The sequence below is a fragment of the Hippichthys cyanospilos genome, chromosome 3, assembly GCF_059441005.1.
Source record: "Hippichthys cyanospilos isolate Australia breed blue-spotted pipefish chromosome 3, RoL_Hcya_1.0, whole genome shotgun sequence".
Taxonomy (NCBI): domain Eukaryota; kingdom Metazoa; phylum Chordata; class Actinopteri; order Syngnathiformes; family Syngnathidae; genus Hippichthys; species Hippichthys cyanospilos.
In genome coordinates this window covers 3,762-31,460 of record NC_142371.1, presented here as the reverse complement: position 1 = coordinate 31,460, position 27,699 = coordinate 3,762, and the positions used below count along the sequence as shown (strand labels likewise).

Below are 27,699 nucleotides of genomic sequence, written 5' to 3'. Positions count from 1 at the left end.
TAGTTGGAAAGAACCACTTGTCGTAAGTTGCTTCTGGTCCAACTACAGCACACGGTGGCAGTGATGCAAATTGTGACATTTTGGAACAAAAGCTCAATCACATGCATTCCTTAAAACCATTTTGTGATGTAATTTGTGACATCTTGTGATACAAATGGGGACATACGTGCTATGTGAGGTTCTCCTTCTTACCGTAAGTGCCAACTTTTTTCCGGATTTTATTTTTCAAATTTCAGCATTAAATAGTTTATTCATTTAATAATTTTCCTGCACAATTAGTACAACTTTTTTTTCGCTTCCTGTCACCTGAAATGTGAAATGTGATCCAGGCTTGCTTAGTGACCAATCGCAGCTCACCTGTTGATCATGTGACATTCACAAGTTGCATTGTGATTATTTTCCAAAACCTTCAGCACATGAAGTCATTTTAAATTAATTGAAAGTGGCAAAATGTGTTTCTGAAAGTATTACTTTTACATGAGAAACAGTTTAGTCTTGAAATTTTAGACAAAATAAATATTCACTTCTGGAAATGGCTAAATAAGTGCACTATCCCTTTAAGGTTGTGTGTGGTGAATGTGTGTGTTGTTCTAGTCCCATCCAGCAGGAGACGTGTAACCGAAACTGGGCTTTCCACCTGCCATCCCCCCCTCCCCACCTGATAGCGCCACACCCCCATTACCGCAACCTGGCCACTCCCTGACCTGGCTACGCACTCAACATGTCTCACCCCAACAAGCCTGAAAACTAAGCCAGCAGGCGAGAAAGCAGGAAGGCTGAACGGCCTTTTTGTCTGCCAGAACCCGGATGGTTTCCGTCCTCCAGCCTGACGAGGACCTGTCAGTCGTGAGGCGGCTGCCGGTTGCCGACTGAGTCACTTCCTTCAGAAGAAGAAGTGGGGACACGGCAAACAGTGGATGGACGCAACATGGGCTCTGATGAGGTCTACAATTTTGTCTTCAAGGGTGAGTGCATTTGTTCTGTGACTTATTTGAGCATTCCAACAGGATTACAGTCATGTATAACTCTTTGGGACAACCTTGTCTGTCCATGCACACTTCCTTGTTTATGATAAGCTTGGCAGACGCTTCTATCTGCATGACACACTTGCACTGCATATTTCATATTGAAAAAGAGAACATTGTTGTGCCACCAGGGAATATAGCAGCCTCAAAATGACCTATCTGTCCAGTAGACAACTCTGTGTGCAAAGGGCTTATTCCTGATAACACAGTTTGTCTAATCAGATAACCCCCAAAATAACTGAAATTTAGGTAAAAATAAGGTACCCCTCACTCTGACTAAAATCGGAACCCATAATTACCTGTAAACTAACTCAATGTAAACTAACTCTAACCTTGTAATCATAACTCTAGCTAAAATAAAAGTAGTTAACTCAAACAAAATAATGTAAAAGTATTACAGTGAAAATACAAAGCATTTAAAATGGACTGTACCTAACCCTTAGATCATAATCCTAAATCTAGCTAAAATAACGGTAGCTCACCTAGTCTAATAGCTAATCTCATGAAAATATAATAAATAAAAAATCATTACAATCAAAGTAAAATATAAATATTAAGTAAAAGTGATAATAGCTAACCCACTAAACGAAACTCCATGGCCTTACCTCAATTAACCTGTGTGTCCAATCGCATCACAGGGAAAGCGTTGAAAGAACACATGAGGGAGCTGAAATTTCACCCAGATAATGACAACATGTCAAAGATCAACATGGCATGGCCACTTAGCACACTACTAGGAATATGCCACACCCTGGCTAAAATGCCGTGTGAGGGATATGGAAATAAATGACCCAAAAATAATCAAAATACGACCATGAGTTAAAAATAAATGTAATTAACCCCAAGGTCCTTACACCAACTTTGGCTGAAATAAAAGTAATTAAAGCAAGCCAGTTGATCATAAAATTAACTAACCCTTGACCAAATGATAGCTAAGGATCAAAGTACAGTAAATCTAACGAGAACTTTAACATCATAACCTGACTATGGCTTTAATAAAGTAAAAATAATGAACTCTAAGACTAGCTAAAATAAAAGTACACGTCAAAACTTGCATACTCACGATCGGGCATTCGCAGTTCACGGTTTGGTGCTCAGGTACTACGTCTGATATAAAAGTATTGCTTTGGCGCTAACATGCAGCATCTCATTTTATACCAGGCAACTCCGTCAAAGTGATCTGAGGAGTTCTTTTCATTAGGCCATATAGGCTGACCTAATAGGACGAAAGTCCTATGCCGCATCTTGTGCCATCTATCGGCAGTTAAAAAGTCAAACTAACCAACCCCAACGCCAAAATGAAAATATATTGCGGTATGAAAATGCTGATTAGGAAGAGGAACTTCCTCCTATAAGGGTTAGGTTGAGCATCTCGCCAAAAAAAAAAAAGATACACCGCAGTTGAAACCAGACAAGCATGGTAATTAGGGCTTATCCCACACAGAACAATACTGTGTGCTATCTGGTTTGGTGGGACCAGAAAGACTGGAAAACTGTAAAAGCATTAGGAAGATGTCATGAGTCTGTTAGCCATTCAGTTTTTTGACACATACAATGTTCATTAGGCGAATTACACAGTTATTACATAGTGATAACTTATTAACATAATAATTACAGTCGTGTCATCATTTACTGTATCTTTCACATTACTTTATGTGGCAATTCTTCACTGTGTATGATTTGGCAAACAGGTTATTTGTGGCACTACATAGTTATTAGAGTTTTATTAAATAGTTATTACAGTTATTGATTTACATGCCAGCGTGTTCAAAGTACATACAGCTCTCATTTAATGCCGAAAACACAAAATGTATTGTTCCCACCGACTCCAGGAAGTGCTTGCGTCCATTGAGCGGACCAGCTGCAGGGCGGAGGCCTCAGGATGTCACAAATATAACAAATGTTATCATCTGGAATTTTTTTTTTAACATATTACTCCAAATTACCCTAAAAGCTGGACTGTATGCTGGTCATTTCTTTCCAGATCACTTGTATTAATGTTCTTTAATGCCGTTTATCTGCATTATTTAAAATGTAATGAAGTATAAAATATATGTATCAATAATATACTGCTAACATTCAAATTCGAAAACTTAATATTAATTCATTATGTTTTCTGCCAGATTACATCATTTGGCCATTTGTTTTTTTACGGTGTAAATGGAGGATATTATGTACTATGTATTATGTACAGTATTTTCCAAAGGGTGCATTTGCCTTAATATGAATGAGAAAACAGATGACACAGAATATATAACTATTTTTTGAAGTTGTTTTACAACTGCATTGTGTAAACAAATTTAAGGGGTTATAAAATGAAAATGCTGTTGTTTTTTATACTAATGACGAGTACTGATGTTAATTAAAAAGTTAATACAGTACTGTAAAAGAAGCAGAAAAAAAGATTAAAAACAATATTTGAAACTACAGCTTATTTGTGACCTAAACCTAAAATGGTTCTTGTGGAAAGAGCAGTAAAATCCAACAGTGTTCTGATTCTTTAAATATTAACCCGACAAACTCAATGAATCACTTGTTAAAAGTGATATTTCATCTATTAAATAGTGCCACTGAGATTATGTCACATTGTGTAATAACTACATTTCCTGCCAATAAAACCAAACAAGAGAAAAATACAAGTACTGTATATCATCAAGTGCAAAAAAGTGAATACATTCCTTGGATTCAGCAGTGCATTGTAGTTGAAAATTTCATGCTTGCCCACACACTGGGGATTGCTGCTATTGTTTGTACAAGTGGTTACTGAGTAGTGGAGGACGTCACTGGAAAAAAAGTGGCATTAATATCAGTTCAGCAGGAGAGGAAAGTAACATGCAATACCGCAGAGTGAACAGTGACCTCCAAACTAGACAAAGTAGATTATTCCTCAGGGTTATCATTCAAGAGACAAAAGTGGAATCTGAGCACGCTTACTTGCTAGGGAAAAGAATTGCATGCTTTACTGACATGTAAATACACAAAGAGTGTTTCTTTACCTTTTTTGTTTTGCATTTATAAGTACTGTAATCGCTATTTTAGGGTCCACAGAAAGTGGGAGGAAGCGGCAATAAAACAGGCCAAAATTCCGATGTTAGTAGATGTAGCTTAACTAAATGTGAGAGTGAAGACGTAGATGTTGTTTATTGAACTCATTCAATCCCAAAGACATATTTTAGGTTTTTTAGGGTCCATGCATTCAATACTAGGTACTTTTTTTCCCCATGTGCTATAAAAAGGGTGTAAAAATGGCTGGCACTAAATGAATGCACTATAGTACTTTCAAATAGAAATACTTTTGTAATTTAGTACAGTACCTCAAGTAATCATTTACTTCAGTACTTTAGTATCTCAAGTATTGAAGATAAAATACTTTTGTATTTTAGTACAGTACCTCAAGTAATCAATTATGTTAACACTTCAATTTATAAAGTAATTGATTACTGGGTACTCAATTACCTCAAGTAATTGACTACTTTAATATCATATCATTTTTAGACATAACTGAAACCAAACTCTTCAAAAAAAATGAAAGAAATGTAAATGAGTACCTGTGATTGAATGTCTGAACTCTTAAAAACATAAAAAAAAAACATTTATTTGGAATTAAATGACTTAAATATTAGAGATGAGGTGACAGCTCAGGTTTTCGTCGTTGAGGAATTTCAGACTGATGACTCAGGCAAAGTCTTGCAACCCGAGTTAAATTTTAAAACAGTTTAATGGGTGAAAACATACAGTGTAAATATACTACATTGTTGTTTCTATACTTGACTGTGCAGTCTCCTGGGATTTCATTGTCATGAGGTGTTTTTTTTATGTGTGTGTGTCCTCTTCAGTGGTCCTGATCGGCGAGTCGGGTGTGGGCAAGAGCAACCTGCTGTCCCGCTTCACCAAGAACGAGTTCAACCACGACAGTCGCACCACCATCGGCGTGGAGTTCAGCACGCGCACCGTTCAGCTCAACGGCTTCTCCATCAAAGCGCAGATCTGGGACACGGCGGGACTGGAGCGCTACCGGGCCATCACGTCGGCGTGAGTCGCTGCTGACATCGTAAACACCTGCGCGTGCCTCGCGCTGTTTTCAGGGCAAACACTGATGGCGCACTAACTGCAAAACAACCCGCATTGTCCGTGGGCGTCTATGAGACAAGACAAAGTTTTATGCAATGTTTTGCACTCATCCTTGTGTCAGGCAACTATGGTCAAGTGTGTTGAAGAGTTTCATCGATAAAAGTAATGTTTCACCACAATCGTGTAATATCTTGTTTCCACATATGGTTTACAAGAGCTCAGGAGATTAATTTAGACAAAAGTAGTGCTTTTCCATCATCATATGGCTTCCAAGAGCCAAACAACCAAATGAGTGGGCTTCACCGCTACATTGTGGCATTTTAAGTTTACGTGAGTTGATAAACTTAATTTAGACAAGAAAACAAGCTTTTCCAAAGGAACTATGTTGAAGTGAACCGAGGAGCTTCACTGAGAAAAAAAAGGTGTGTTTTACTGCCATCTTGATGCCAAGGAACTATATTGAAGTGAGCTAAGGAGCTTCACTGAGAAAAAAAAGGTGTGTTTTACTGCCATCTTGATGGCAAGGAACTATATTGAAGTGAGCTAAGGAGCTCGATTTGGACAAAAGTAAAGCTTTGTCACCACAATATGGTATTTTGGTACAAAAAAAAATTGAGGTGAGTTGAGAACTCGTTGAGACAAAAGTAGTGTTTTGTCGAAATAAGCTCAGATTCATTTAGAAAAAAAAGGTTTCATCTTGTTACATTTTGGTACTGAGACCTACTGTATGTCAATTGAGGAAAAGTAGAGCTAGAAGACCATATTGTGGCATCTTTGTGTAAAGGAACGTCTTTAAGGTGAGCTGACGAGCTTCATTTAACCATTTGTGGCACTTTGTAGCTAAGGAACTATTTCCAAGTTAGTGGAGGCGCTTCATTTTGACAAAAGTAGTCTTTTGCCATCATCTGGTAGCATCTAGACAATGTGAAATCTTTGTGTTGTGGTTTACCTATATCCACCATTTTGAACAGGTACTACCGGGGCGCGGTGGGAGCCCTCCTGGTGTATGACATCACCAAGCACCTGACCTACGAGAGCGTGGAGCGCTGGCTGAAGGAGCTTTTCGACCACGCCGACCCCAACATCGTGGTCATGCTGGTGGGCAATAAGTCCGACCTGGAGTCGGAGAGGTCGGTGCCCACGGAGGAGGCCAAGGCCTTTGCAGGTACTCGCCATGCCACCTTTGGCCGTCATGTTGTTGTCAGTAGCGGGCAGAGTTGTCAACATGAACAATGTTCATAAAGGAATGTTTTTGAAAGTGAAATAAGCACAAAAGTAAGCACTTTTTTTCTTCCAAGATAACGTTGTACTTCTTTTCCATGCAGTGGATGATGCTTTGTGAAGTGGAATGACTTTCAGTTCATAGCTGTGCATTTTCATAATGTGTTTATTGTATTTGAAGGCGTTTCCAAACTTTTGACTGTGCTATACCTCTTTTATTCCAATTTGTGAAGACAAGGAAGGTCTGTTTTTCCTGGAAACCTCCGCTTTGTCGTCAACTAATGTGGAGGCTGCGTTCAACACTGTCCTAACAGGTAATTCCTGTATTTTTCATTTTTTTTATCTTTTCCTTTAGTGTAAAACATCTGCTCAAGGTCAATAAACAAGAGACCTCCACCAGTCAAGAATTTTTTCTCTTTCTTTCTTTCTTTCTTTCTTTCTTTCTTTCTTTCTTTCTTTCTTTCTTTCTTCGTTTCTTTCTTTCTTTCTTTTGCTTTTTCTTTCTTTCATTCTTCTTTCTTCAATCTTTCATTTACTTTTTCATTTATTTTTTCTTTACTTTTTCTTTAGTTTCTTATTTTCTTTGTCTTATCCTTCTTTCTCCTTTTTTCTTGTTCATTATTTGTTTTCTGTCTTTCTTAATCTTCATTTCTTTTATGTCTTTTGTGTTTTTAATTTTTCAATGTTTCATTTTATTTTATTTCATTTTTCAGTTTTGTCTTCCTTTGTCTTTTTTTTTTAGTTATTTTTCGTTTTTTGTTTTCTTTGTACTTTGATCTTCTTTCTTACTATCTTTAATTACTTTCTTAAATTCTGTATTTCACTTCCTTTCTTTCTCATGTTTTGTGCTCTATTTTACAGTATTTCTTTTCGTTTTCATTTGACTTGATTGTACTTCACTTGTGGCGCAATATTGTTTTACTCCAGTCTTGTAGGCGCTAGTAATGCACGTAACAAAATGTATCATTTTGTGCATTAATTAATAATGGATTCACTTTGTGATGATGGTTTCCCCCTCCAACAGAGATTCACAAGAAGGTGAGCAGCAAGGAAGTGTCTCGAGGATCCATCAACGCCGTCACCTTGAACACCCCCAGAATTGAGCCCACCGAGGAGAAGAAACCTTGCTGCAAGAACATCTGAGCTTCCTAAAGGAGAGAGTGGGCATCTGGGAGTGTGGGGGGACTAAGGAGGTCCAAGTCATGAGACACTTGTCCCCCTCTTCAAAATTGACTGATTTGAACCTGCATAGGCTAGTGTGATGTGAATGAATACCCCGCCTGTTGTACTGTTCAACCTGGGTTAGCTGTAATTGAAATGCAACTGGAAGGTGTTTTTTAAAGTACACATTTTAAGAAGGGAAGCTTTGCTCGCTGGCGAATGTGCGGTGTTCATGTGTGTCTTCCTGCTTGAATAAATGATTTGTGATCAAAATGTTAACTACAGCATGTTATCTGCTTTATTACAATGTTTTGGCATGTCATTGAATGTATGCATTGACATGATAAACCCTTCTAATTTGCATATTTCTGACATTTAGTAATAGAAAAAGGATCACTTTACTGTCATTAGTATAACTTTAGTCTGATTTTTTTATTGCATATTGCAACTATTTATTCAGCTGTCAGTCTTATGCTACCCATGTATGCACGTTGGGTGAGAAAAAAATGCAAACAAAATAGTTTAAAAAAAAATACTGTTTAGGCACTATCTTGTTGCATCCATGCCAATGAACTATGTTGAAGTGAAACTCTCGGACAAAGGTAATGCTTTGCCACACCACCTTGTGGCATGTGGAGGTCAATTTCACACAATGTTGGTCTTTTTTTTTCTCTTAAACTCAAGAATACTGTATTGTGTATCGTACTATTTTTTAATATATATTTTTGTTCTTAAATGTGTTGTTTTCAATTGTGTTACCTATTCTGGCTTTTTAAAGTAATGTACAGTACTTTTTTTCAGCAGTGGTTTTATTTAAATGCGCTTGAGTTTCGTTGAGTATTACGTTCTACACAAAACTAGTTTTCGTAACGTAACACATGTTTTTCGGCACAAATTAAACTCCTGTGTCAAGGTGCTGCAGGTAGTACAAGTAAAACTACAGTATCCAAGAAGAGTAAAAATACGTGCTGAATACTGCGTGAGTACTTGTTATCGGTGCTCACTTTGACCTGCTGGTTTCACCTGTCGAGGCTCTGAGCCGCCTGTCATCTACAGGAACCCAAATCATGAGTGACACCCCTGCGGACCAATCATGTTGAGGTGCGTGACGCGTGACTGCCAGTTTCAGACCAATGAAAGCTGAGGGAAGGCGTGACGAACAGGCGACGTCACGAAGCTGCTGTTGCTCGGGTTTGCGGGAACTAGTGGTGACGAGAAAGCCGAGACAGAAGGAGGAAGACGACCACAAACTTTGGCTTACACGTCTGCCTCCCCCCCACCCGAGGTTTAGAGAAGACAACGTCACCGCTAACGACGTGTTGCTTGACCGGCTTTTGACGCTCTCTCCCGCTTTGTCGTCTTTTCTCTGGTCATAGAAGTTCGCTCGATTGGACAAACCCAAACACCTCGAGTGCGACGAAGCTATGACGGGACGGGAAGATGAGTACGACTATCTCTTCAAAGGTGAGTCGCTCCATTTTGTCCCCCCGTCCCCATTTTTTCTTTCGGGCTACCTGTAGTTTACCTGCGTTCGAGTGATGAAAAACTTGTCTTCTCAGACTACTTCACATCTTATCAGAGGACCGCACCTGTTACTTAAACACGTGAGCATTTTAAATGTCGCCCCGTTGCCATTACTTCAAACATAAGCTCACTTTTATTAAAAACTGAGGCAACCGGCATGCGATGTGGCGAGTAATTATCTTGCCCAAGGCGGTGACGACGTCATCATCTTTGGACAAGGTGACGGTCACAAGAGTGCTCCTAAAAAGCAATAAAAAAAGAAAAGAAAAACTCTTAAATTGGCCCCGTCTATTTACTGGGCTTTCGACAAATATCACGTGATAACTATTAATCTTCAACAATAACGACGATAAAGGGCGTCAAGTGTTCAATTTCAAGAGCAATGTGAATAAACACTATCGTTATGTTAGGTGTGTGTTGTATGAAAGCCACCACCGCCGATAAAAATAACATTACAATTAACCAGAAATACTTTCGATTTTTTCCACTCGAAGAGAACCACCTGTATCATTTGAATGTATGATATCCATTTAAATAATGTTTAAATTGTTCAGCTTTACGTGGCACTATCCAATTGCTCATAAATGAGAGACCTTTTTTTTTTAAAATTACAATCAACTCGATTTACAGAGATCTTAAAAAAAGAGCAAACCCAGTGTTAATGTTGTACATAAAGGGCACTATAACATCTAGTATGTCATAAAACAATGGTGATTACAAAATAATAAAGATTTTTTTTAATTAAATTAGCCTGTTTATTTAAAACACAATTGCATTTGCTCCCAGTGTCTCAGACCAAACTGTCACAGTCCTCATGATGGCTGCCTGCTAATCTGCCAACATTAATCAGAAATGCATTGTTTCCCTTTTTGTTGCCGACAAATATTTTCCAAGTATCTTACCCATGTAAAAACAAATTTAAAAGAATCTCATATTACAAATTGGATACGAGTTTAATTGTGATTTTGTGGTAGAACATCAAAGTGACCCCAAACTTTTGAAGGGTATCTCCAATGCTTTTAAGTAAGAGCCAGGAAGGTCATACTATCACCATGACACACAGCGCTATCTTAACATTTGGCTCCTGTCCCATTTCAGTCACTCAGAACCTTTAAGAATGTGTTGATTTTTTTTTCTCCCTAAGATAAGAAAAAAATTGACTCTTTCATGCCTTTTGTTCAAGTGCTAGAACTACCACAGCTGCTATGTGGCTTACGATATACAAAATGTCAAAAGAAACAGCCTGGCATCGGCGGGTGCAAACAGTTGTTCATAGTTGTACCTTGACGCGAACAAGAGGAACTTCAGAGCCTTAAACAAGCTAGCGTTGTCAAACTGGAAATACCTGCATGAAGTGTATAAGCGAATGTGAGCAAAAGCTTGTCACAGAGCAAAGCGAAGATGAGATTTGATTCAAGCCGAATGGCATCGGCAGAAATTATATTGACAAAGTTCAGATGACAGTCAGGTGCCTTTTGTTTTATTGCTTTTGACCTTTTTCCACTGCTCCTTTTGTTCCCTTTTTTTTGGCCCTATACTGTTTGTTGCGAGTCAAACGAGCTGCACACTGAGTCACACTTCCACCCCATTTGGCCATCGTCAGCACAGGAAGACGTCCACAGCTGTCCAATTTCAGGCATTCTTAGCTTGTTCTTTCACTTTACTTTCCTGAAATGATTTTTTACGATCAAATATGGCTGTGTCCCAGAGGGGTCAATAATAGAACCATAAAAAAGTCTTAACTAGCTACTGGTTTACATACAGCATTTCACTGCTTTTTTTGTGACGTATTACAATTTTAAGCAATTTTTGCAAGTCATTTGTTTTGTGATATTTGCTTGTTTTGTCATGCGAAGAGCTGAATTAACCCGTCTAATCATTTTAATTAAAAAAGAATCGTTTAGGTGATTCCATAGGGCAGGCTTTGATCTCATCTGACCAAACAGGTTCATCCTCCTAGATTTAGCTAGCTCATGTGAGCATTCACTGGCTTTGAGGAAGGCTGCCACGTCAATAGAAATGGGGGGGTGATGATTTCATATAAACCCCGTCAGGACAATCTGATGCCAGACGCCAACAATGTGCTCGTGAATGGGTGTGGAACAGACGTTTAACCCTCATCTTAAAGGTTGCCTAAGGATTCTTCTCCACCCAACTTTCAGCACAAATGGTACTACATTTTTAAGATAAAGCAAGCTGCTGTGTCTTTTACGCCATATTTGCTCTGACAGTGTTGTAACATGATTTGGTTTGTTTGTCAACGCACTTGCCGCAAGCCGTAGCATTAAACTTCCTATTTCGTAAAGATGGGATGGTGTCAGGCTGACTCACGTGACAAATATCAGACGAGGAACTTAGTAATACCAAATTAAATTGTGATTCGTTTGTGAATATCAAACTAAATAGTTTGAATTCATGCTAACCCTAGTATCCCCCCCAAATTAGTTGTGCTGATTGGCGACTCGGGCGTCGGGAAGAGTAACCTGTTGTCCCGCTTCACTCGGAATGAGTTCAACCTGGAGAGCAAGAGCACCATCGGCGTGGAGTTTGCCACACGCAGCATCCAAGTGGAGGGCAAAACCATCAAAGCTCAAATCTGGGACACTGCAGGACAGGAACGATACCGGGCCATCACTTCTGCGTCAGTGCAATGCGCATACTGTAGAGCCCATTAAAAATAAATATTCACTTGTGTATAGGTGTCCTGAATGTCCTCCTATTTCTGTTTTCAGGTACTACCGCGGCGCAGTGGGAGCGCTGCTGGTCTATGACATCGCCAAGCACCTGACCTACGAGAACGCTGAGCGTTGGCTGAAGGAGCTGCAGGATCACGCCGACTCCAACATCGTCATCATGCTTGTGGGCAACAAAAGTGACCTCCGCCACCTGAGAGCCGTGCCCACCGACGAGGCCAAGGCTTTTGCGGGTGCTTAAACCAGATTATTGATATTTAATTGCGTCAGTTTGTACAGGCTCATTCTAACCCACAGATTTTCAGAAATGCTATACAATATACTGCGGTACTCTTTGGGAGTGACCAGGAATGAATACATCAGAGGGACAGCACATGCTAGAGGTTTTGGAGATGACATTTGTCTATCTGGAGACTGAGATGGTTCGGACATGTCCAGAGGAGAGAAGGTGTTTGTATAGGTTGGAGGAGGCGGAGTTTTGAATTGTCAGGCAGGACGTCCCAGAGGAAGGCTAAAAATGGGGTTTATAGATGTAGTGAAAGAAAACACGACGGTAGTCTGTGTGAAAGAAGTGGATGCAGAAGACAGGCTTAAATGGAGGCAGTTGATTCCTTGTGGCGAAGGGAAAAGCCGAAAGGAGAGTCAAGTTTTGCTTCTCTCTGCACAGTTTCAGCACATTCAACAGATTTCATTGTCAGGCTCTGCTTATTACAGGCTGCTGATGGTAATATCTTTTTTTTTTTTAATTGATTGATTTTATTTTCAGAAAAACATGGACTGTCCTTCCTGGAGACGTCGGCCTTAGACTCGTCAAATGTGGAGCTCGCCTTCCAAACGATACTCACAGGTAACTCCTCAGTAATTCTAAAAATTACTTTTCCTTGAAATATCCATCCATCCATCCATGAATGTATTAAAGTATGCATGTATGTTTGTATGCAATGCATGTATGTATGCATGTATGTATATGTATATGTATGTATTAGCCACCTATCCCTAAGGACAGTTTAATGTCCAATTTACATGCAATATAATCGTTTAGAACATAAATAAATGACTGATAAATAACAAAATGGCAGATAAAATTCCCGGATTGATAGTAATAGGGTGGAAAGGAGGATTTTAGTTTATTTTGACACATTTGCGGCAAACAACTCAATAGATGCATCAATGTATGTATGTATGTATGTATGAATATGCATGCATGTATGTATGTACAGTATTTTTTTATACAGTATTATTTTTTTAGCCACTTATCGCTAAGGACAATTTAATATCTAATTTACCTACAATATAATCATTTAGATACATAAATAAATGGCTGTAGGCGTATACTGTATTTCATGAATTAATCAGGCTAATTTATGAAGTTTTAGTACAATAGTAGTAACACAAGGGCAAAAAAAAAATGCCTGGATTGAAAGTTATTGGGTGGAAAGGGGGATTTTTCGTTTATTTTGACACATTTACAGCTAACAACTGAGAGATCCAACTCGGTGAAATGGGGCAATTTCTCGTAGCACACCTGGTGACGGCGCAGTAGTTGGCACCGGCATCCACTGCACTAGAAATGTTCTTTTCCATCAAAATATCGGAACAATCTATCATGGCCTGTAGATGGCAGCAGCGTCCATTTAATCGCCTTCTTGCGACTGACTGCACTGAGGCGACCTCAAAGCGCCTCCTAAGCTCCCTTTCAGCACCTGCTTTGTATTAGTTCACATCAATGGATAAATGTGATGTATAGCTCAACTGGAATGGAGTTAAAGGCCTCCCAAAATGCCTGAAATGGACCACCTTTCTTCACCTAAGCCTGAAGGTTTTTGCACCTCTTGCCATTTGAGAACTTTGTCATACCTCAGTTCCAATTTCAGTATGCTAATGGAGTCTCCGGGAGTTGAAAAGAAAGCACAAGTTTGTATTCATTGGGGAATAGGGTTTACATACAGTGAGTGCTTAACGCGTTTTACATACAGTGAGTGCGTAACGCTCTCCCGTGTCTGTCTCTCAGCCATCTACAACATCGTGTCGCAGCGGCAGATGTCGGGAAGCGGCAACTCTGATTTCTCGCCCGCCTCCAACGTGGTGCCCATCACGGTGGAGCCCACCCAGAACGCGTCCAACAAGGGCATGTGCTGCCAGAACAACTGAGCCGCACAAAGACAGTTAGATGAAGACAGACAGACAGACAGGTGGGAAGACCAAGAGGTGGGTAGAGATAACCACTTCACTTCCGCACAAGGACTATTGGGAGGGGGAGTACGAGCAGTATCAATATTTAGCCCTCCTGTTACGTTGCTTTCTCAGGAACAGCGTTCATATTCCTGGGACATTACAAAAAAAAAAGTTTACATCTAGGGTTGCAAAAATTTCAGGTACTTTTCCAGAATGTTTCCATGGAGAGGTAAGATTGGTACTTACAAATATATTCCAAATTGGAAAGTTTCTGTGGAAATGAACTCATTCACCAGCTAAAATGAATTGGATTTCCATAACTTTCAGTAGCAGTGAATGTTTTAACGTTCACCGCCAACCCAGTGAAAATCGATCTTTGACGTTTACAGTTATCAAAGGCAGCAAAGCAATCATAACTGAAAACATTTTGATAATGAAGATGGCTCTCCTTGCCCATCACAGTGCCCACCAATTCACCACTCAGGGTGTAAGTCTGACCTGCCACAAAAACCTGCAAAAATTGCTAGCCCCCTCTAAAAGGGTTCATGGTAGGGCCGCGCAACTATGGCCAAAATAATGATCACGATTATTTTGGTAAATATTGACGTCACGAATTTTAATCACGAGTATTCATCATGGTCAAAAATGTCTATTTTTTTACACTTTCTTAAACAAGCAGTATATAAACAAGGCTTCATGGCTTGATGCTCACAAATAATAATAATAAACTAAAATAAGTCAATAAAACAAATTCACAAGACATGGCAAGCACTTGGCACACAGGGCAACATAGCTAACTTACTTGCTGAGTGCAAACTAATGAAACAAAAAGCCTACTTAGAACCAGTCACATTATTTACCATTAAGCAAATTTTAATCAATTAGCAGTCAAAAGGACATTTTCGGTCATTTCGAATCAAAATGTATTCCAATTTTTTTGCGGAATTTTCAAAATGGGTCTCTATTGACAGCAAACACTGTATATATTAGGAATCAGGTGTGAAACTCAATGCCACGGGTAAATAACATATTAGGATGAGAAAAGCTGAGGCTTTTGTCATGCAAACATGTGGGAAACATTGCCTTCTAGTGGTAGAATGATAAAGTGCTTGATTTGACTTGTAATAAAAAAAGCGCATGACTTTTTAAATGTTACTATTGCAGAGGATCATCTTAATTAACAGCCTATACCGTGATCGCGATTAAAATTCGATTAATTGTGCAGCCCTAATTCATAGTCATCCGTAGATGTCACAAGATGGCGGCAAAGCAAAAAGCAAAAGTCTTAAACTCGCATCAACACATTTCCTTGGTCCCCAAAATATCACCAAAGTAATTTTTTTAATCACACACTTACATGGCCTGGCAAAATCCAAGCCATATATTTTATTAGGCGATTCAAGTATGAAAATAAATTAGTTTCGGCTGTGAGTTCCATTTTGTTAAATCCTAACTTAAATTTCCAATTGAAAATTCTCCAATTTTGCAACCCTGGATGTATCTCTCACGATTATGCATGATTGAGATTCATATTTGATTCAGCCACTACACTTTCTTTTCATTCACTATTTTTACTTGAGAATGTGGATTTTGGCATAAGAGGAGGGTTAAATGGAGGAGAGGATGAGCAAAGTGAGGTTCACATGAAGTTTAGCGCGCCCAGCTGTCAAAGTTAAGCTTACTAGTTTAAGGTTAACCACCCCACGCTTAAAAAACAAAACATTTCTTGCCGCCATCACTCAAACCTTCCTCGAGACGGTTGCCACTTCTTTCATTTGCAAAATGTTTCATCTCGAAATATTTATTGAACACTAGGTTTTATCTTTTGATTGCATCGATTTAAATCCACGCTTAATATTTGTGAGGACACCCGCCTCTCCGTGAGGGGCGTGAAGATTTTGTTTTCGTAAATGCGCGTGTTGGATCCTGGTCTTACTTTTTCAGATTCCTCAGGGGTGGACCGCTTTGTCTTACTCTGATGTAAATATTGGAGACTCCTTTTAAAGCTTTCTGTCTTAACTGGACCAGGAGTTTGGTTTTTTTTGCCTTGCAGAGGTCAATCCTTTTACTTGCTTGCCTTTCCTGCGGGAGGGATTTTTGTTCTTTTTTTTTTTGTAATTAAATAAAAGTTAGTGTGTTAGTAAGGGCTAGATTTAAAATCCACACAATCACCTGTGTGTGTGTGTGCTATGGGGCCTAAATAGGTCTTTCAACTGGTTGGTGTAGGATAAGGCTTTTTTTTTTTAAGGAAAAACAAAACTATTCTTCTAATATGTATATTCACCGGAATATGTACAAATAAATCTGATTTGTAATAGTGTGTGTCTAATGTCTTCTTGACAAGATTTGAAACAAATCAGTCGTTCATTTGGTGAACAAATACTGGTCCAATGAGGGCTAATAAGACAATATTAATTATATTCTTTCAATTTGTGTCGACTTAAATTAATTATGCAACATATTTCACCTCTTGATCAGTGAGGGGAGGAGACTTAATTTTAACCCTGCTTTTTAGTAATAGTAGTAATTTAATAAAGGGGAAAATGATTTTCTTTTTCAAATAAACTACATTATCCTCGTAGTGTATTTGTCGATTGGATTCCAGTTGTTTACTGCCACTGACAAAAAAATTCTTCAAGTGTGTTTTTCAATGGATACATATGGAAGAGGGTGTGGTCCAGCGAGACTGAAATTTGACCTTCTTTATAAGTGTAATGACCAATGAACACCAGTAAATGGTAGTGTTTCATCACCTTGGTTTTGAGACCACTACAACATTTGGGTAGAAGAAATGATGTCAGTGTCATGTTAGTTATGAAGGAGAGAAATGTCAACACACAGGAAGTCGGGCAAGTTTACATTAGAATAGTATGCATGTTTGGTATAAACATAAGTATGTGTTGCAATATTTTATCTTATTTTAGAGTTTGAGGTGTCACGAAAGAAAAAAAAAAATAGCTTCAAAGTCATTGTTTTGCTTGACGTTTTCATTTTCTCTTCTTTTTGGTCAGAAATCTGTGCTGTTAATGAAACCAACGTATTTCCTACTGCTACTTAATAGCTAAAAAAAGTGTATATATATATATATATATATATATATATATATATATATATATATATATATAAAATAATTGTTATATTTTTTTAATTTTCATGAAGCATAAACAGTGAATGAGGTGATTTATTAATGCATTTTTGCACTTACGTTTTGAAAAAGTCATTGATTTTTGTTCCTTGTTTTCCAATATTCAGCCAAATGTTATCTTTTTTTTTAACCTGTGCTTATTGTTTTGTACAATTAATATTAAACTACTGATTGCAAAGGGGAATTTTATAGCAAAAACCATGCAAAAATAAGTTACCCTCACTCAAGGTGCTTTTCATAATGATGAACTGGGAAATTATCATCTTGCTATCAAAAGATCTTTCTCCATCTTGTTTTTATTTTGTAGTTAGTGGTGTATCAAAGCAAAAAAGTAAGAGGATCCTTCTAACTGCCTTCCTTGACATGATTCTTCTCGCTAAAGTGGAATTTCTCCGCTTTTTGGGCATAAACCCAATCCTTTTGGTGACACCAACCTTTGTTCTATTTCTGAAAAAAATATAGAAACAAACCTTCTGGTGAAGTGAGAGCTTTAACAGAAAAAATAGGATTTTTTTTCATTACACTTTTATCATTTTGTGCTGGGGGGAAAAAAGTGTATGTCCAATATTGGATATGAAGTCATTATTTGTATTTCTTGATTTTTTTTTCCCCACAAACTGACATAAATGTAATCATCTTTTACTGGTTTGAAACTGGTAAAATCAAATCTTATACAATATTTGACCGATGCAATTTTTTAACAACTAAAATAGTAATAAACCACTATTCTTTTTTGCCAATGTCGATTTTGTAACAACTGTTGACAAAAAACACAAATCTTTCCATTTCATTTTCATTTTGTTCTTTTTATTAGAAACATTTACAATACATCTTGTATCTTGGAAAAATAACAAAGAACCAGAACTAACATGGAGCAGATACATTAATAATAATAATAATTAATCATAAAAATGTCTTCCAAAAAATGTAATTCACCAAAAAAACGTGTGCTATAAGAAATAAACCTGCAATATCACATGCCTCGTCGAGGACATGGCACACTGTAACAGAGTTCAAAGATTTTTTTCCCCCATTTTTTTTTTTTTTGTTCTTTTATCATTTTTGTTCCCATCCATCAAAAAAAGTTGACGGTCAGCCACAGAGCGCCACACACACACACACACGCGCGCGTGAGGGGGTGGGGGAGTGGAGTGACCCTCTTTTCACCGTTTACATAGAAACCAGAAACTAACGCCAGCCCGATGACGCTGGCCCGTAAACTAACGCACTACCACCACTATTAGACCGGCATGAAACACACACACACGACTTGTGCTGCAAATATTGGAAAACGCTACCAAGAGACAAACTGTCGATCGTGTCGGACGTCTTCGGAGGAAGATTGCGAGTTTTCACCTTAAGTCCTGTCACGTGCAGCAGGAAACTTGTCAAGTTTTGTCCAATAAATACACAGAGTACACAAACTTCAAGTTGATTTGCTGTCAAGTGAATGCAAATACTGTTTACACTCTACCCAAAAGTATTGGAACAGTGAGGCTAGTTCCTTTTCTGTCTGCTGTTCACCACATTTCAAACTTGAAGGATATCAAGTGATTCGACTTTGTCTTCAGCCAAATGGGGTTTTCCTTATTCGGGCAGAAAATGTGTAAAAAAATGGCTATTTTCCTCCTTCCCCCCCCCCCCACCAAATACCTTAATTGAAATTATGATTAGGAGATCAATATAAGGCATTCTGGTTAGAAACCCTTGTTTTTGTGTTTTATTGTGATACAGAGCCATAGATCTTCACTAAAAAAAAAAAAAAAACAGAAAAAGTTAAACGTTTCCTAGGGAAGGTTTGATGCTTATATCGTCACAAAACACAATATTCAGACACTGACTATGCAATCTGAACATCATATTTGTGTTTGGTCGTCACTATTTTCCTTGACTTATAACCTCAAGTTCACCTTGTTGAAAATATAGTGACAATGAGCAGGGGAAATTGCATACGTAATAATATGCTGAGGTGATTACATAATTTCAAATCCTATATGGCCCTCTGAGGGAAACCGAAACTGGCACAAGGCCATGACCAAAATGAGTTTCGCACTCCTTATTTCCACATATGTAACCCTCCTCTTATGTTTGTTTGTAAGGGATACCAATAATGTCCCCGGGTCATTTTGACCCAAAACATTTTTAGTCACCCAATATGTGTATAATCCAAATCCTGTGATTTCTGTTCAATTCTTAGGAAGGGCAATAACGTAAACATACAAAGTAGCAAAGACAATGATATCAGTTTTATATGTATTTTTTCCGTTTGTTTCTCCGGAATAGTAATCAGGGATCATTTTTTTTGTTTTGAGTGTAATCCTGCTAACTAATCAAGGTTGTAATTTTTTTCCCCAACCCTCCCAGAAATAGCAAAATTCTTTGGTCATTTGGACCTGGATTTTGCTTATTTATGGAAAAAGTTTGCAAAAATGAGAAAAAAAAAAAACAAACGCAATTATTGCTTAGGCCAAGCAGAGGTACTGACAAACGACATTCACTTTCAAATGGGTCAGTTTGACCCAAAACATAACATTATGTCCCAGCTACTTTCAATTACTCCTTCTTTCTCATATTTGGTGGTGGCTGGGGGTTTAAGATTGAACGTCTGGACTCTATAGACGTATTATTACGTCCTTGGGATTGAATGAGTTAGCAAATACAAGTCGACCATTATTTGTCACGAGTTGTCAGCAAAACTGAAGGAAGTAGCCTCACTGTTGATTCATCCGACGCGCGGACTGACCGGCATCAAAACTCGCCATCTTTTGACCTCCGAAAACGCTGCCAACTATGAAAATCTAGCCTAAGTGACCACACGACATACATGCAAACTAGTACAGTAATGAGCCTGTTGTGTGTTATGTGTGCTATCTAGATACAGTACAGAGATCTACTAACGCAGCGCGCCCTTCTTGAACACCGTCGGGCCTCAAGTTTTGCCTTCGGGGGCCCGCCTAACCCGCCAAAAATCGGCCTTCGTCAAACTGCTCTGTCGCTGTCAATCAATCCGGAAAAAAACCCTGAAAAACTACAGATGTCTAAAATGAAAAGTTGTACGCGGTCAAGACCTACGGTAGACCTTGATTTTGGATTTTGAATCACAGAGGAAATGTGTAATGCAGTCAGTTAGTCAGTACCATGGACTTACAGTTGAAGGCATATGTGTATTATGGGGGGAGCGGCAAGGGGATTTACTAATGCAGGACATGAATAATAATAATAGGAATAATGATATAATCGAGGCACAAGATTGATGCTCTGTGACTAAAATATCTCCAAATTCTTAAAAAATAGTCTATTCTGTCGTGGACGCGGCACGTGTGTCGTCCGGTGTCCATAACGGTCATAAATAAAACTTTTTTTCTTTTTACGTAGAAACTGACTTCCCCCCATCTTGTTTAGAAATATATTAACTTCTTGTCATTTGAATTAAAAAACAAAAGGTACTTTAAATAGGTTTGTTTTCTTAAATAACATCCGGATACTGACTTTTTTTTTCCTTACCTCGCTACTCTCTGTGTTCTAAGAAATAAAAACCAATGTTAGCAAAATAGATCTGACAAAACTGTAATGTTTTTTTCTTCGTCATTTTAAGTTACTTTCTATAAATGCATGTGGAAGAACTCAAATATATTGAAAACTTGTCACAAATTCTTTCCCCTAAACTCCCCCCCGCAAAAACCAACAAAAACTTAAAGCTTGCAATCAAAAAGAGAAAAAATAAAAATAAGGAGTGCATTAGGTTGAGTGTTTTCTTCGTACATTCAAATGCATTACTCGCGCGATTTTCGTAAAAAGTTGGTTACAATTGCTTAAGTGCATCCATTGAGAATAAGGATTTCCTATCACTCCTTCAAAGGGATTCTACATAAATGCATAAGTCCATTTCCATAGCAAGAAAAAACATCAACAGCTTCTATTTTGACTACAACAGAAAAATCGTAATACAATAATCGTAAAAAATAATACTAAGAAGAAATTAACGACCCGAGCGCCGCCGCGAGTCGTCTCCGCCGCCCCTTTAGGGTCGCCCGTGTCTCCATCCAGAGTATTTCATACCGACCCGAGCTGCACAAATGAAACTTACATACGCTTCTTAACGATCCTATTTTTGTGTATGGATTAAACTACGCTGCAATACTGTATACCATTTGGGGGAAGAAAAAAAAAAAACAACACGTTCGCCTTTAGGTCGTAAAGCTTTTTGTACGCGGATAACTCTTAGCTATACGTTACGATATCTTGCTCGCATGCAGTGGAAAACTCCAAAGTCAATTGTCCTCGTCACCCCTATTTTGGGGATTGTGACCCACCCATGACCCGATTGGGGGGGGCGTCCCAAACCTGATATGTTTCACAGATTTGCTTTCACAATGTACGAATATCGCATTTATAACACTACTAGGTTGGCTCTGGTCGTACGTTGGTCTTTGGCTACATGTGACCGTAATACAAAGCAGAGGCGAAGTCTGGATGCTACGCTAATAGCTAAGACGCCCGTTAGCGGCTTAGCATTATTAGCATCCACTTTCGTCTTCTCAGTGCCGCTCAGAAATCCTGAAACGAGTGCTTAATATTCAACATATCACGCAAAAAAAGACCCTGAAGAGCACAGCAATTATCCTGAAAGTTTTTTTTTGTTTTTTTTTTTCATTTTTTACTAATCAAAGAGCTGTCACCAGCTACCAAATGCTAATATGCTAATAGTCAAAGTAGTCTGAATAGAATATTACTGTTTATTGCTTCATCTTAATGTACATAGAAACTTGTGTCTTCATTCAGGGGTTATTATTATTATTATTATTATTACACATACAATTCATCGGAACTTTTACGTATTTCGCTGGGATTTATACAGTAGAGGCTTCATAAAGGATATCATAGTAGCGTCTGATTATTTCTATATTTAGATCAAATACTAAGTTAATCCCTTGAAATAATATTTGTTAAATGTATGGATCTATTTTATATAAACTACTTTTTGAGTCAAAAAAGTGATGGGTAACACATATATTAATAGCGATAAAAGATTTTCTCTTTTTTTTTTCTGTGCTAAATTGGCGTAGTAATCCAAAAGCTTTGTGGCAGCAGGACGTCTGATGCGTAAGTAAATGTGTATTTATTTACAAAGAGTCTTTGAATACTCGTATATAAAGAGGCAGCCCTCTCTCGTCGTGATAGCAACTAGAAATACAACCAACAAAATAAAAAAAATGATAGGGAATCCTTATGTGCATGTCTTAAATTCTAGCAAATATTTCACCATCAGTGGTCGGTTTGGTATTCATCAAATGCGCTTTTTTTCATGGTTAGTAAGGTGCTTTTTATATGTGGTTTTTGTAAGTTTGTTTGTAAGAGCGATCATTTTCTTGGGTCAGTTTGATTCGTGAGATATAAGTTAGACAAAAGGATCGGAAACAAAGTAAAAAAAAAAAAAAAACGACAACAAAATAGTCTCTATTAGCTCCGTTGCGAACATTTCATAGCCAATAAGCGACTGTTCATAACCCAAAAAACGACTTTTGTTTTTGTTTCACGTTAAAACGAATCAACTTGACCCTCGACGTAACAGGCGGGTTAAGAGTGTAAATTTCTCAACCCGTCCCTAAGCCAAGTGTGATTCACATTCTTTAACTTTGAAAAGTTCTGTTAAGGGGGTGGTGCAATGGAAGGCCAACATGTCAGCCTAAATGGCATTATTGGAATAAAAAAATGTAACATTAAGGCATAAAACCAAAATACTAAGAATTATTTTTTTTGACTGTGCTGTGCAATTTTTCCATAGAATCATACTCTTTATTTCTACTCTTCATAGAATGTAAGGTACTTTTTATTTTTCCACGTGCTTTGTTTTTGTGTTTGGCTCTCAAGAGGAGGCCGAGGGGGCATCATTTCAACAAGTCAGATGTCGTCCGGGTGGCTAAGTTATTGATCGTGTAATACGTCGCGTCATTATAACTCTTGTTTTACCGTCGATACCCGATCCCTTAAAAACAGAATAGAAATGAGTTAAAGGCTCGAGGCAGTCGATATTCTTTAGTTATAAGCCACAGTATCAATATCACAATGCATTTTATCACTATCCCAATTTTGATAGTTGATACCGTTAAGACAGTTTGAATCCTCAAGGCGAGGCCATACATGCTCTCTTGGGATAGGAAAATATATGGATATCGCGATACATTTTGCTATTCTCACAATACCGGAACAGCAATTATCGATACTTTCACCCATTGAAGTGCTACTGCCCCCAATATCACATAAATATGCCCCTCTGAAAGCAGCATAGCTAGGCGAGCAATCTGATTGGATGCTGAGAGTATTAAATTCTTTTGGCAATGCTATGACCACAAAAGTTGCATGTGTTATTAACTCATTCAATCCCAAAGACGTATTTATGTTTCTTAATTGCCCATACATTCAATTCCGGATACTTGTTTATAGCTTTGTGATTTATTTTTATCTTTGAATTTTTCACATAAGGGGTGTCTGAAAATGGCTGGTACTAATTGAATGAATTACTAAATTGATCAACTACACATTAATCAGTACCTAAAATAATCAATTACTTTAGTGCTCACTCCATAAAAAGATTACCTTTGTACCCAGTTATGTCATTGATTATTTTACTAAAGTGATGAATTATTTTATGTGATTAAGTACTGAAGTAATCAACTACTTTTTATGTTAATCAATAGATTACTTTAATACTTTAGTATCTGAAGTACTTTATTAGTATTTATTGCCTAAAATAATCCATTACTTTAGTCATTAATTATGAAATTGTTTACTTTAGACACAAAAGGTATTAATTGATTACATTACTGATGAAATGCATTTAGGTACTAAATTAATCAATGTTTTCAATACTAAGGTAATCAATTAGTACTCAAGTACCAACATGTGTTGTTTACTATAAAACAGGATGTCAAACTCATTTTTATTGTGGGCCACATTGTAGTCATAGTTTCTGTCAAGGGGCCGAAATGATTGTAAAGTCAAATAAATATTCGAGTTGGTCGCACTCTTAGCTAGTTTTGAAATCAAAGATATCGGGAACAAAAAATTGTTTTTTTTTCCCCCCGAAAAACTTTTTCAAAGTTAAAGACAACTTGCAAGTTTGCAATTTTACCTAGAAACTTGAACTCAAATCAGCACTTCGCGGCCCACGCGAAATGACGTGGCGGGCCGGATCTGGCCCCCGGGCCTTGAGTTTGACACCTGTGCGAACTTATTTCTTAAACACCCATTTATAGATCATCCTTTAGCTAAGCCTTTGGAGAAAAAAGAAAAATATCTGTAAGTACCAGGTATTGAATGTCTGGACTCTTAAAGAGAAAGAAAGAAAAAAACCAAGTAAAAATCCGTCTTTGAGATTGAACAAGTTGACTAGCATTGTTGTGCAGTAAACATCATAGAGTATGGTAGGTATCAAGCCATCCCTTATCATATAATTGGAACAGCACTGCTGGGCATAATACGGAGGTAAGGATTCCCGCCCCTGGATGTCCCTCCCCCACATTTGACAAGCCACCCTCTCCCCCCTTTTATTCAACAGCTTAAAGCCCCACCTTCTTAAGCGTCCCCCCTCCCCGAGCTCGGGCCTGAGCATAATTTGATTCAGAGGGAGTGCTGCTTAAATGGGGCGTTTCCTCCGCTTTCCCGTCAATTACAATTGTCTGATTTCATTCAAGCTAGTGCGGGGAGTAGGGATGTTGGGGGATGGGGGCGGGGGGAGTTTTGCAGTGGCTCGGGGCCCCAGTGTCCATAGTGAAGGGGCAGCTGCTGGATGTCCCTTACAGTAGCCGGGAAGGGGGTCAGCGGCGAGGCCTATTTGGATCAGTCACGTAAACCCTGTTTGAATTTCACAGTTGGTGTGTGCGTGTAAGGAGGGGAGGAAGGGGAGGGGATCACGCCACACCTCGTGTGAGAAGACCTTTTTTTTTTCGAACGCGGTAGGGAGCTGGGTGCAAAAGATGGCTCGGCCTTCAATTCTCTTCTCCGGTCCGCACCTGGACCATCCCGTTTGCCTAATTATCAAAAGAGCGCCTGCCAGGCCTCCTGTTCCAGCGCACGCTCTCCACGATCCGAGGGAGGGTCTGCGGGCAGCCCAGAGAAGGGGGCCATGGGGTGGGTGGGGGTACAGGGGGGAAGCCAGACAAGATATCACACCTGCTCCAGTCAGACGCCCGATACAAAAAAATCTCGTCCTATTTGCATGAGGTTTGCTCACACGTCTAGCGGCGAATACAATAGTAACGATCAAATTCTGATTCCCGATTTGAAGGGATTTTCTTATTGGGGGGGGGGGGGGGGGTGGACAAATAAAATCAGGCCTTTAAGCTACGAGGGGAAGGCGAGCCACGCCGAATCAATTGCCGCCCCAAATGAGATTTGCACATTTTGGGAGCTACTACTTTGAACAACGGCACTGATAAAATGGCGACTCAATAACGTAAACCCCCACCTTCTCAAAAAACACAGGATCAACACTATAACTACGGAAGAGGTGCTTTGACCGAACCCCATTCACATTTTCTATTGTCAAAGCATAATAAAAGGATTCATTTAGCCTCCAAAAGTGTGATTGACAACCCTCTTTTAGACCCGAGATGATTGTATGGTGCGGTGTGAATTGAATCATCCTCCTTCCATATCCACCCACTTCATGATAACATGAAAATACAAAATTAAAAACAAATTGGAATAATAATAAAATGTTCACATTATGTCAGCCTTCACTGTGATTCTGCGTTAAGGAATAACAGCAGCAGTCCCATCATTAAGAAAAAAAATCAAAAGAGAAAAGAAAAAATCAAAACCTGAAAAGGTACTATACTTCTCTTATAAACAAAACTTTTATAAAATATATATGCATATATATGTATATAAAAGAAAAACTGAAAAATATTTCTTATACTTTTTAGTAAAGCAAGCAGTGCCTTCTAAAATAGCTGCTTGATTTGTTTACATTTTTGTTTTTATCTGAAAAATGAAAAATGTATCGCAATCATAGGAATAAGAATAATAACAACCGTAATAAGAGCAACTAATTAGCCAACCGATAAAACGAGAGACGGGAAAAAAAAAAAAAAAAGAACGGACGGGCTAAAAAGGGACGCGGTTCCTTAGGAGAATATTCGGATGGCCTGCGAGACCTGCGTGTGGCACACGGGACACTCGGGGTGGTTGAGCTCACAGATTCGGATGGCGCATTCCATGCAGAAGAGGTTGTGGCCGCAGGGCACCAGGGCGGCCGTCACCTTGCTCTCAAAGCAGGTCATGCAGTCCCGCACGGCCGGCGGCGAGTCCGGCACGGGGAGCCGCCCGGGGAAGCCGCCCTCCCCGGCAGAGGTGGGCTCGCTGTGGGCGCGGCGAGCCTGCGCGTGGGGCGACCCGGACGCCAAGCCGCCCACGGACGAGTTGGCGGGCGGATCGGGGAGCCCCGGCGAGAGTCTGGTGAGGGGCAGCGGGAGCCCTCCGAAGCTCTTGGATCGCTGCTGGGCGTAGAACGCCATCTGCTTGGGGTAGTCGGGGTCGCCCCAACTCTGGGTGCCCTCGGAACCGAAAAAGGAGCAGGGTTTCTCCCCGGAGCCGGAGAAGTTGCCCTTATTGTAGATCCCGGCTCCCTCGCCGCTCACTCCTCCCCCGAGGGCGTCGGAGAAGTTCTGCCGGTAGCTGCTGGTGAGGGGTTTCCGCTGGCCCCCCTGGAGGCCCCACACTTGCTGGAGTCGACTCTCCAGGCCGCCGCCGCCGCTGCCGCTGCTCCCGGCCGGACTGCCGCCGCCGTTGGGGCCCATGCAGTCGTTTTCGTTGTTGTGGTCGTGCAGGCCCCCCGTCCGGAAGGCGATGTGCGCCTCGATCTCCTCCCGGGCGCGCTCGGCGTTGCCGGGCGAGCCCGTGATCTCGAAGACGGGGTCCCGGTCCCGGCTGGGGGTGACGATGTAGGTGCAGGTCTGCTGCTGGATGCGCTTGATGGTGGAGCCTTTGGGGCCTACCACCAGGCCCACCACTCGGTACGGCACCCTCACCTGGATGGTGGTCTGGCCCGGGAGCGGGGTGGGCGGGGAGCCGCTGAAGGACACGCCCAGTTTGTTGCGGGACGCCCTGAGCATGGAGAAGTGCTCGGCGGCCGAGATGATCTCGCGGCGGGCCAGGGCCACGTCCTCCTTGCGGCCCGTGATCAGGAATACGGGCTCCTCGCCTCGCACGGGGGTCTTGATGTAGGTGTTGGTCTTGGCCCGCAAGGCTTTTATCTTGCAACCTGCGGAGACACCATCAAACGCGTTCAAAACTGCTTGCGGATGTTCTCGTGTATCCGGATCGTTTCTCTCGGGGTAGCCAATCAATCCGGACTTAGAAGATGTTTCGCCTCCTTTTTGTGCTTTTGGGGCTGAGCGGTTTTATTGCGTGCTCCGTAAATTGCTGCACTGTGTGTGGTAAAGAAGCACTTGCTTGGAGGTCTACAATTAATTTTTCAACTATGCTAATCTCACCCGAGGAAACGTCATTAACCGGGAGTGATCATCTATGGCGTGAAACATTTTTGACTTTTGCAAACAGATGCTACGTTTTTAGCATTTAGCCTGCAAAATACGTTCGGCCATATTAGCAAGAATGTATTTGAAAATGCATTCGAATGTGTTTGAGAATACGTTCAAATGTGTTTGAGAATTCAATCGGG

General features: G+C 39.7%; 3 protein-coding genes across 3 annotated transcripts; 2 read left to right on the top strand and 1 right to left on the bottom strand.

Moving 5' to 3' along the window:
* The first annotated feature begins 6 nt into the window (after positions 1-6).
* Positions 7-7,757, top strand: LOC148425256 (ras-related protein Rab-11A-like). The gene is made up of 6 exons (XM_088410627.1): positions 7-193; positions 595-965; positions 4,862-5,057; positions 6,068-6,261; positions 6,551-6,631; positions 7,342-7,757. The coding sequence occupies exons 2-6, from the start codon at positions 929-931 to the stop codon at positions 7,458-7,460; spliced, it is 627 nt and encodes a 208-aa protein (XP_088266753.1). The 5' UTR covers positions 7-193; positions 595-928; the 3' UTR covers positions 7,461-7,757.
* Positions 7,758-8,669: 912 nt separating this feature from the next.
* LOC148425255 (ras-related protein Rab-11A-like) lies at positions 8,670-16,190 on the top strand. The gene is made up of 6 exons (XM_088409557.1): positions 8,670-8,763; positions 8,855-8,942; positions 11,448-11,643; positions 11,735-11,928; positions 12,462-12,542; positions 13,707-16,190. The coding sequence occupies exons 2-6, from the start codon at positions 8,903-8,905 to the stop codon at positions 13,844-13,846; spliced, it is 651 nt and encodes a 216-aa protein (XP_088265683.1). The 5' UTR covers positions 8,670-8,763; positions 8,855-8,902; the 3' UTR covers positions 13,847-16,190.
* Positions 16,191-24,589: 8,399 nt separating this feature from the next.
* On the bottom strand, positions 24,590-27,279 carry LOC148425254 (RNA-binding protein MEX3A-like; the record flags this gene model as incomplete). The annotated part of the gene is made up of 1 exon (XM_088409458.1): positions 24,590-27,279. A coding segment is annotated over one exon (1,136 nt), but the record flags the coding sequence as incomplete, so codon positions are not given.
* Positions 27,280-27,699: the final 420 nt, after the last annotated feature.